Genomic DNA, 11,549 nt, shown 5'->3' with positions numbered 1-11,549 from the left:
AGGAAAACATATGGCAAAGTGGAGGCAGAAACAGAGGGAAATGACAGGAATATTTTTGAACAGTGAGAACAAAACATGGGACAAAGGAGGGAGTAGGTGTCAATGACAGAGAGAAAAAGGGAGGGAGGGGGGGCGAGTCAGCAAACGAGATATGCTCATTCGCTCACGAGACAAACTGAGTGAGAGAGTGAGAGAGAGAGAGGGAGGGAGAGAGAGAGAGAGGGAGCGTGAGCCACTATCATTCGTTCCTGACTCCACACTGGAACACACCATCCCTGGAACACGGAATCTGGCTGGGAACGGAGAAATGGGAATGCACTGGGACGAAAAAACTGAGGAGAATAAATATTACCTGCCATCTGTTGGTCTTCCTCACTCATCTGTCATCCACTGTCACTGTTTCTTTTTCTTTTTCTGAGGAGAACTTCTTCAGAGCCTCCAGTGAAAACACATACATATAGAGATATATCTATAACAATCCTATACATATATCAATATACAGTATGCCTGTTTTCATAAACAGCGTATGGGTAAGCCAATGGATTCAGATTCTACGCTTCAGAAGCATTTCCTCCATTGTAGGAAGCTGATCTGTTGCATTCTGAGACGTGTGCATCTGCACCACGCGTCCACATGGAGAAAGACAGACAGAGAGGGAGCTTAGATAGGTGCTTTGGGAGCTGGATTAGGTGTGCTGTTCTGTCTTTTCGTGTGTGTGCGTGTGTGAGCTTTCTGCGTTATTGTGTGTGAAAAACTGAGGGGCTGTAATTCTGAGACCCTCTTTGTCTCTTTGTGTGTGAGTGTGTGGTAGATGATAGATGATAGAACTGAGAAGTAATGATAGAACTGAGAAGAAGAGGCCCCAAAGAAGCCAGAACCAGAGGAAAATGTGTTGATGTTGCTCAGAGGTTGCTTTTTTATTGCTCAGGAGATATCTCACTTGGGTTTCTTTGAGTAGCAACTTTGTATCAGATGTTTCTCCTGAAATTTCTTTGGAGAAACAAACAGAAGCTAAACTAATATTGTGGATAGCGTAGCTCAGATCATTTAGAATTTGATTAGAATGAGTTTGAGTTCATACTAAAATTGCAGACTTTGGTGTCTTGGTCAAAACAGAGGATAGTTTGAGGCAATGTTGAGATCTCTGTTGAACCTTTCCTCAAGAGAAGCACCCATTTTAACTGGAGACTGTGGTCTAGAAGAAAGAATGGAGATGTTCGAGAGATCTCATTTGTGATTTCCCTTTCCTGTGGGGTCTGCGAGAGAGAAGCAGAAAGCGTGTGTGAACGAGAGAGAATATCTGATCAAAAGTGCCCAATTTGAGAAACAGCTGCATGTTCACACACAGAATAGAGTTCAGCAGATCAGATCAGACCTGTTAGTTTGAGATATTTGAAAAGAAGTGGGCTAAGAGGAGTTATGTTTTGGCTTCCAGTAAAGAGCAATCAAGTGAAAAAAACAAAAACAATCTGCAATGTTGCTCATTCTGATCTAGACCTTAAGATTAGCACATGCATCTTTAAAAGGTCCAACACATTGTATTTATGACAAAACCTTTTATTATTAAAGTGTCCATGTTACATATATTACAATTATGTAAAAATAATGAAATTATTAATAAATGTCATAATCATATTTTATATATTCTATTTTACTGTTATGATTACAATCATGAATCATTATATATAATTTATATTTTATGTATCTATATATTTAGACTTAGAACTACAGTATATATTCCAATTAACATTTATGTATTCAGAACTGTCAGCAAAAATATTTGGGTGACAATGCGTGGAATATATTTTGACCCAAAAATATATAGTTATAGTTTACATTTATATATTCAGACATATTATACTTTTATTACTTATCAATAACTGTCACATGAACATCTTAGCAGAATCTTTAATCATAATCTTTTTTAGATTGAAAATGGGCATTTATGACAGTATGTTTGGTGTTTTGTCACAGGGGACAGAACTGAGCAGAAGGAAGACACCTTGATTGTGAAAACAAAAGCGTCAGGAGGACTAAAGAACAACAGATATTCCTTTGAGAGAACAGAACGGTGTAAAACACTGAGAATGACTTGTGGAATACCTCCGAACTGTAGTGTGAGGCATCTCTTCCTCGCTGGCATCACGCAATGTTCAGTGGGACAAAGATCACGAATAAGGCTTGATTCCAACAGTGTCATTTCTTCAGGCTTCTGAATTGGAATTCTACCAAGTGTTGTTTTTGTTTTGTTTTTCTCGGGCCACGAAACAGTTTGTCTCAGGGTTAGATCCTCGAACCTGGAGTCTCTCCAAAGGGGAGGAATCTTGCTCGCTCTCACTCTCTCCCTGTAGTGATGACAGCGGCGAGCACATTGTGTGCTGAAGTGGCGAGGAAAGCTCTCCATCTTGTTCCCTGATGAGGGCTGCTTTCCCTGTATCAGCTTGCTGTTTAGGAGCCGGACAACAAGTCAGCATTTAACCTGCTCTAAACTTGGAGACAGAACTCTTTGCTCAGCAAACTTGCTTTCTTGGTTCACATTAACTAAACTCCGCTGGTTTAATTGTCTCCAGTGGCGCTGTTGCATTCTGGGATACACATTGTGGGATTACTCAAAGAGGATCATGGCTGCCTCACACCTGTTTTTGAATGTGTTGACTGCCGTTTTACTGTTGAGCTACGTTTCTTACGGTCAACAATCCAACACTGCCAGCACAGGTGAGCAAGCCACAAATCGGACGGCTGCTCCCTCTGGTGCCCCGGAGGTCACACTCGCGACCCCGGGGTCAGACACAGATGAAACCCCGTCAGCCGGGAGCCGCTGTTGGGGTTACTACGATGTAATGGGCCAGTGGGATCCTCCGTTTAACTGTAATGCAGGAATCTACCTGTTCTGCTGTGGCTCCTGCTACTACCGATTTTGCTGCCAGTTCAAGGTTCACAGTTTGGACCAGACGTCTTGTTCCAATTACGACACGCCGGTGTGGGCCAACACAGGCAAGCCGGCGGCTCCGGTGACCGACGTCCAGGAGGAACCGGATCGAGACCGCACTCACATGATCGTGTACATAATATGTGGGGTGGTGGCCATCATGGTGTTGGTTGGGATCTTCACCAAATTGGGCCTGGAAAAAAGTCAAGGAGGACAGACGGACATGACAAACTCCAGGTGAGTGGGTGTGAGGATGACTTCATTGCTTAGAGGTCGCTTGTTAATTAGATTCTCAGAGATGTCTCATTTAAGTATCAACTTTGCATTAGATTTTGCTTCTTATAATTACTGAAGAGACTTAAAAATGAGAATTAATTAAATGTATGGAACTGTAAAGATCAAACCTTTTGATCTGAGTTTTTATTGTAGACTTTTGCATTTTGGCAAATCGGAGCACTGTTTGAGATTTCTTCAGAAACTGTAGAGGAAACACATGTGAGCAGAAAAATCTGCTAAGTAGGAGAGTTAGACTAAAGTCTCTGTTTGTTTGTCTGTAATTGCAGACTAGCTCTGTACAACCAGAGGAGAACCATTTTGAGTTCCACAAATAAATTTTTTCTTAAAAATAAAGTTTTTTATTTTTTTTACATTCATATGGTTCCATGAAGAACCATAAGAGCTGTTTCTTGTTGGCTTGTTGGAGGTTCTGCAGATTATTGAAACGTTCTTGACACTGAGAAAGAAAAAAATGGTTCTTTTAGGAACTATTTACTAAAATGTTCTTTGGGGAATGGTTCTTCTATGGCATTGCTATGAAACCTGTGGAACGTTTATTCTTTAGAAAACTATGTTTAATGTGTATGTTTATGCTTTGAAGAACTCAGAAACCAAAACTCCAATCTGAAGAACCTATAATGTAACATCAAGATCTTTTTTTTAACCTCAAAAAATGATAGGCTAAATCCAGCTCAAGAACCTTATATAGTTTTTTAAGAACCTTATATTATCATTGATGAGACAAAAGATCTTGAATATTAAGGTGTTGCAAAGAACCAACGAAGACTTAAAGTGGGGACCAAACAACTGAGACCACTAGTGAAAAAGCTACTATATGATTACAGATTATATTGTTAGAATAACAAGTAGAAACAATATCTTAGTATTTTGTTTATTCTTTATTGATAGGAGTTCTCGAGCTGCATAAATTCCTCGAGCTCACATGTTCTCCAGCATAATTTAAGACAACCCTGAGAGCATATTTGTGTTCCAGTAGAAGAAAGAACATCTGACCATCTCTACAAAGAGTCACATAATCAGTGTCACAAATTTGCTTATTTGATTAGTAACCTAGAAATAGTGCAGAATCTGAAATAATTTTTCATTTTTTATGGAAACTTTAATTGTTTCACACAAAATCCAAAACTTTTCTAGCTTTTAAACTCCGTTTTCAGTTTTTCAGTGCGGTTTCAGACTTCTGCGCCCTACTGTATTTCTAAGATCATACATTCATGTTGATTTCTCAAAGCTCAGCTTTTGTTTGAGTGGAACTGTACAGTACTAGCTGCGATCAGTTCAAAAGATGAAGCACAATGAAACATTTATATTTTTGCACTCCTCTATTATGTGTTCCGACTATATGACGTTTGTGAAAAAAAAAGAAAAGAAAAGAAAGCTATTTTAATGCACTCAACACCATCATAATGTAAATAAAGTTGACACTTTGGTCTCTCTTCAGCACGGGGAAGCGTAGCGCTGTCCTCCGGGGGCGAGAAGAGTGGGACGTCAGTCCAGCTATCTGTTTCTCATCCGTAATGTGGCATGGCAGACAGACACCACCATGATTTAATGAGGGCTATTGATAAGTGCTGGAAGCATGCCATGCCCGAGATAGAAAGTGTGCGTGTGCGCGAGAGAATGAATGATAGATTATCCGTCGTCTACTGATTTTAGCGGGTGGGTAAAAACAAATCTCTTACGCTTTGTGACGGAATAAAAAAGTCACATGGCAGAGATGCATTTCTAAATGTATTAAAATTTATAAGAGTTTCTTTTGGTAAAGATATGTGTGAGATGAACACAATGACAAAGGCAGTTTTAGAAGGGCAAGCTAGTGAAGTGTATAGCCAGCTTGTTAATTTAACACAATTTATCATAGGAAAGCTTAATGAGGCTCGATAAATGGGTGCCAAAATTAGTGAATAGTGTGTGTCATAATGGTGCAACATATCCAGTGTCTGTTGGGACGAAATACAGAGGCACATTGAGGAGAGAAAGAGAGAGATTCTATTGACCAGCTCTGAGAAATCCAATGAGGCCAACGTGACTGGATTCATCCAACACAAACATGGGCCAGTGTAGAGACCAACGTGCTCGCACACACGTACACAAAACTCATCCTATGCCACTGACTGTATAAAATTGCAGGGTCAGAACAGTGACTAATGACTGGTGAAATGTCTAGAAACCGAAATGACGTGCTTTATTTGAGTGTGTGAATGCATGTGCGTGCTGAGCAAACCGACCGTGTCGGCTTGAGACGTTCAGGTTTTATGTTTTTATGCATAATCTGACCTTTAATAATTACCTTTGGTGTATTTGAAGGGCGTATCGCATTTCAGTGCATTTGCAAACTGTGTGTTCGCTGGTGTGGGTTTGTTTTTCATGTGTAAAATCAATTCAGTTCAGCATGAAATTATGCTTTTTTGCCACTACTCGAGTGATGGTTGGACTGTGCGAACACTCTGCTTTCTACTTGCATTATTTTTATGTGCGTGCTTGACAAGTCTCTTGGTCAGACATGCCAAGTTTTACTAAGACAAAGTTAGTAAACGGAGAGCCAGAGAGTCTTTGAGAGAGCATTTGTGTGCTTACGAAGTAAACATCGTACATCTGTGCTGAGTGCCTTTATTACATGATCATCCAGTCAATAATGGAAGTGGCTCTGTAATGTTTTTTTAATGTCTAAAATGTGTGAGCATGCAAATAAAGCTTCACATTGAGAGGCTGGCAGAAACTCGTAACTCGTAAAGTTTTCAATGAGTGTGTCCTCAGTAAACACCAAGATGCCTGCTTTCTAATACATGCGCCATGTTGCCAGGAGTTAGCAATAATAGCAAATATTTGTCAATTTGAAAAAATAGTTACCAGTAGGCTATGTTGCAATGCTTTCGAAGATGAACTTCACCTTCAGCCTCCATGTCCTGGTCAAAATCTCTGTTTCCACCAGGTCTTGTTCTTCCAAGGTTTGTCTGGTTAACATGGTCCAGTTAACCCCTGGTGGTTGATGTCATAATTACACCATCTGGTTCTGAAGTCTTCTTCAATTCAAAAGTAGCTGTGCATTCTAAAAAAAAAAAAAAAAAATCACAGATAATTCATTATATTATCGTATATGTTTTTTCATTGGCCAGTTTTTGGAGGGCTCATAAAGCCTACTGTATCATTTGATACACACATTTCTAAGGCCTCTAAATTATAAACATGATTAAAAAATGCTGAAAAAACTATTGCGCACAGTTTACTACATGCCTTCAGTCATTGACTTCTTTGTAACTTCTTTGGCAAGTAAAAAGCTTATTAGTACAATTCTAAAAACGACGACGCCATGGTTCCCGTGTCTATTTGAAATCTTTACTGGTTTTTATAATGTAAACATAAAAATAACTGTAATTTTTTACACTTTTCAAGATGAACATTTACTGGACTGAAGCAACTTAGGTTTACATGATTATCCATACATCATTTTGATACAAATCATTAACATGTGAATTTCAAATTTGAAACATTAGGCTTTTGAGGAATGCTGAACACAAAAGAAGATGTTTTGAAGAATTTTGAAGAACCAAACATTTGCCTATTTGATTACCAGCATTCTTCAAAATATCTTCTTTTATGTTCAACATACAAAAGAAACTCATACAGGTTTGGAATGACATGAGGGTGAGTAATTGATGACAAATTTTCATTTTTGGGTGAACTATCCGTTTAAATATCATCTTAGTAAGACATATTATTGGGAGATATAGAGCAACAACTTAAGTTTAAATGCATTTTATGTAAGTAGTCTGCTTTAAATATAATTGATTACAAGCTATCAGAATTTCATCTTATTTTTTGGACCATATAAGTATTATCAGCTGCATCAAATTGCATATTTTTGCTTAGTTCAGGCCTCCAAGCTTTTTCATTCTTGAGTATGACCTTCATATTTTCCTTTATGAGCCATAAAAGCCTGATGTATCAAATATGATACTTAACAAAAAACACACATGCAAAATCAACTGTTCCATCTCAAAATTATGTATAGGGTTTAATAGGGTTTATAGGGATAAGAGCCCTCCAAAATTAACAAATAGATCTCTCATGTATGTGTGCATTTGAGGAGCTTGTGGTTCATTTTACGGGTAAACCTCACCACAGATTTCTCTTTCTCTGATTTCATAGAGTTTGTTTGCTAGTCTATATTCAGCTTTACTGGCCAGCAGACAGGGCCCACAGAATACAGTGGTGCCCATTAAAAATGCATTACGACTTCTGATAGAGCTGATTCCCAAAGCTGGCCCTCGGACTATTAATGCGCTAGACAAACAAACTGAGCTCCACAGTGAGTCCACCAAGGCAAGCAGAAACCAGCGGGAGACGTCTCACAGGTCCTTCTATACAAACCTCATGAATACACTGAAACCTGCTGCACTTCACTTAGCCACAGGTCAAAGACTCCCGGGTGTTTTTCACAGCTTTTCAAAAGGAAAGAAAGGGCAGAAATCATGAGAACTGATGCAGAATGACTCTTGACACATTTGGCAGTGTAATGAGAAAGAAATTAATCTTGAAGTGCAAAAAAACACAAAAAGTGGGCTCAGAAAAAAATAAATAAATTTAATCTATAAAATTGTTACATATTTGGTTCCTCACAAAAGCTTAAATTAATGTTAAAATGAATGTTAAAATGAATGGAATATGTATATAAATAAAATTCTGAAGCCTTGATTCCTCCATTATCTGTAATGCTAAACATATTTCCACCTCCTGAGGAGTTTGCTAATTACTCTGCCCATTCGTAAATTTCCATCAACAACAAATCATGCATATGCTAATACATCTCTTTACCTTTTTATGAATTTTCTAGTAAACACAGTTGTGTTGTTTTAGTCCTACAATAAACCTTCTTGGCCTCCATAATGTGCTAATGCATGTTGCTAACTAGTATCCCATTAGCTTGTGTTAATTGTTGGTGTCGCCTCGGGGCAGGTTAATTGTTAGCATAAAATGCTATGTTTTGTAATGTTCCCCTTAGTTACACTTACTGTTAGCATGTTAACACTAACAAGTGGGTTATTGCAATGACATGTTTGGTTTGAAATCCTGCTTACTGCATAAATTTAATGGCGAACATTGTTGTCTTTACCAGTAATTAGCTTCCCAATTAACTGTAGCACAGCCTCATCAGTGTCATTGTGATATTGTTTCCTGTCTGAGAACATAGTTTGATTAGTCATTGTCTGTCTTTGAAAGCATCTCTAAAGGAAAAAAAAAAATAGGCCTAGAGGAGACCGGGGGGCTTGTTGTCACGCAAGGAAGTTGTCAGAAGCACTATATCTCAAGATTTTGAGTCAAAGGTCCAATTACACAGGTCCAATTGCGTGTTTTCTATTTAAACAGTGACTTTGTGTGATGGTTTGAAATATCTACTGTAAAATAATTTTAAAATAAATTCCACTATCATAAGATTTTTACTAGCTGTTGAGTATCAATTGAAGGTAATAAAACTTAATAATTTCTATTAATTCTATTAAAAATTTAAATATAAATATTAGATGAAAACCTAGCTTGAGCTAAAAAAATGAATGAATAAATAAAAAAATAGCAAGGTTTTGTTCAAAATGAATTAACAAAGTTAATGAATAAATAATTACTAAAACTGAAATAAAAAAGATTAAACATTAATAGTAATATTTAAAAATGTCAAAAAGCACACAACAAAATTACAAACAAACAATAAATAATTAATTAAACTAAAAAACTTCAAACTTCAAAAAAAGCCAAAACTAAAACATTTTTGTTTATACAGAAATTGACAGTGAAATATAAAGCTATACTAAGAAATCTTCAGTAGAGTAAAAAGTGGGACAACTAGCCCCAGTCTCCTTTACTGTTCCTCAACAGAATGTCCTGTTGTTTGAAGACATAACCTGTCAGTTTCTCTGCATGCTTGGACACGTTGAGTCGTGGTGCTCATGCGGGTGACAGAAAATGGGAAGGTCTCATCTACTCATAATTTCCTGTCAGTTTTACTGAGTGTATCTATCATTAAAAACTGCACCCCCTAACCTCACTTTAGCCCCTTTGACACACCAATAGCCCATCACACGGACAGATACGCATGTTCACACACACGTCCTGTTCCACTTCATTGAAGACTGAGAGGGCTCAGAGGGCTTTTGGCAGCTCGAGGCTCAGCTATCAGAGCCCCTTGAGATTAGCAGTTTCACTGCATGTACCTGTCTATCAATGCCTCGGTGAAGAAGCTGAACCACATGTTACACACGGACGGACATCACTTCGGCTATAAAGGTGACCGTCTTGTAAAGCTACTAAATGGACCATTGCACCCATGATTGTTGCAATTCCTCTAGGAAACTGCCTCCCTTAGCTCAAGAGCAAAGATGTCAGTGACGGATGCTGCCACTAGGGATGGATTAGACACCGATTACAGAGCTTCACCGCAGGATACTGCTCTGCCCGAGATTTCATTTTGACTTAAATACCACGAGGAGTAAAAGGCTAAAAGCAAAAAATGATGTGTTTTGCAGGGGCGATATAAAAAAAAGGACGTCAGAAGGCAAACTAGTCTAACGGCAGAAAGACATTACTAAAAAGGACAGTTCAGCCAAAAATAAAAATTGTGTCATTGTGTACTTATCCTCATGTTGTTTTATTCCAGCATGACTTAGTTTTTCTATAGAGAAAATCTACTGCAAAAACATCCTGGCTACTCTTTTCTAAGTAAATGGGGACTGGGCAACCCAGGCTCATTGGGAAAAACAAGCCAGTGGTGACATTTCTGCAGTATGATCTTGTGTTGTTTTTGCATGTTTTGCGGCACTTTCAAAGTAAACCATCTAGTGAGTGGAAACAGACAAATATGAATCTGGCAGTGATTCATTACGTTAGTTGTTGTACGTATCTCTGCAGTTCGGTAATGAAATGTCTGGTAATCAGCGCTAAAAAGTTAATGCTAAAGTAACATACAACCTACACTAAAACTCAACCTGAAGCCTAACAGGTAGTGTTAACAAAAGCTAAGCTGAGATAAAAATGCATTTGCTTAAGCAACCATTCTATAGCTTGCTTATACAAGCGGAACACTGTACTAGGTGTGCTACCGAGCAAGTTTACTGTGTTAGTAAGGAGGTGGTTATGTGATGCAAACATCACAATATATTAGTTTACAAATCATACACTGTGATAAAAGGGTTTTGAGGTCATAACGTAGTATTGGCCAAGGAATCATGTGAAAATACATCATTATTAATCGAAAATCTGCCTCTTTTTATAATTTCTGTGAAAAGGAATAAATGTTATCAGTGTTTTATAGCCACTAGTGTTCATTGCAGGGAATTTGTATATAGGTATACAATTTTGAGTTTTGCAGAAATATAGAGGCAAGTTTTTTTCCAATGAGCCTATGTTGGGACTAGGGATGTCAAGGTCTATAAATGACAAAAGAAAAAAAATAAAAGGTTCATAAAAGTGGTCTATGCAACCCCAAGTCTTCCAAAGTCAAACAGTACAAGGAACATGCTACAAATCATTATTTACTGTTAATCTTTATCTCAGGTGAAGTTCTTGAAATTGACTACAAAATTCATACTGTAAGAACAACATAGATGGTACTGTACAATGATGTCATTTGATGCCACTGGTGCCCAATGACATTGGTTCTTGTGTGTCTAATGACCAAGGCTTGGAATATCTTGTACGGATATGGTCGTTTTACGCTGCTTTTTTGTCATTTCGAAGCTTTACAACCGCAGTTCCCTTTACTTTCATGATGAATAAGCTGTATAAGAGTGGCCAGTATATTTTATATATATATATATATATATATATTAAATATAAACCTTTTTTCGAAAGAAAGTCAGTCATACAGGTTTTGAATAACATGAGAGTGAGTAAACGATGACAATTTTTCATTTTTGGGTGAACGGTCTCTTTAAATGTAACATCTCTTTTCATTCAGTAAAAACATATCTGGACAAAAACAAATAAACAAACAAACGTATTCTGATTCAGGAGGCTTTTGCACCTGCACACTGTTAAACAATTTGGCCTCAAAATGTAAATCTCCTTTTCATGCATACTGTACACGTGAAATGGACACACTGAACCATGCTGACTTCAATTTAAAAAGCTGTAGATGCCTGTGGTGTGTGTTCTGTTTTTGGCTTCCACCACACACAGAGCGTATTTGTGGTCCCCAACAGTTTAATGGTAACACACACAGACATTTTACAGCATTACATAACGTGGGGTGTATATTGAATACACCCCAGGCACAGTTTGTGACATCACTTAAAGGCATCTAATTTCCTACCAATGTAATATAGCTAATGAACAG

At 37.8% G+C, this 11,549-nt stretch overlaps 1 protein-coding gene across 2 annotated transcripts in view; it reads left to right on the top strand.

The window, feature by feature from the left end:
• Positions 1-243: 243 nt before the first annotated feature.
• The window catches only part of LOC107695128 (protein shisa-9-like), an 83,241-nt gene continuing 71,935 nt past the window's right edge, over positions 244-11,549 (top strand). For both annotated transcript variants that reach the window (XM_016494939.1, XM_016494938.1), the window contains exons 1-2: positions 244-530; positions 1,975-3,166. In XM_016494939.1, the coding sequence (XP_016350425.1) occupies positions 2,622-3,166 (545 nt within the window). In that variant the 5' untranslated portion in view covers positions 244-530; positions 1,975-2,621. The remainder of the gene's footprint in view (positions 531-1,974; positions 3,167-11,549) is intronic.

This window comes from Sinocyclocheilus anshuiensis, unplaced genomic scaffold, assembly GCF_001515605.1.
Source record: "Sinocyclocheilus anshuiensis isolate Anshui unplaced genomic scaffold, SAMN03320099.WGS_v1.1 scaffold434, whole genome shotgun sequence".
Taxonomy (NCBI): Eukaryota; Metazoa; Chordata; class Actinopteri; order Cypriniformes; family Cyprinidae; genus Sinocyclocheilus; species Sinocyclocheilus anshuiensis.
Note: the sequence above shows the minus strand (reverse complement) of the source record. Positions and strands in the feature narration are given on the sequence as shown.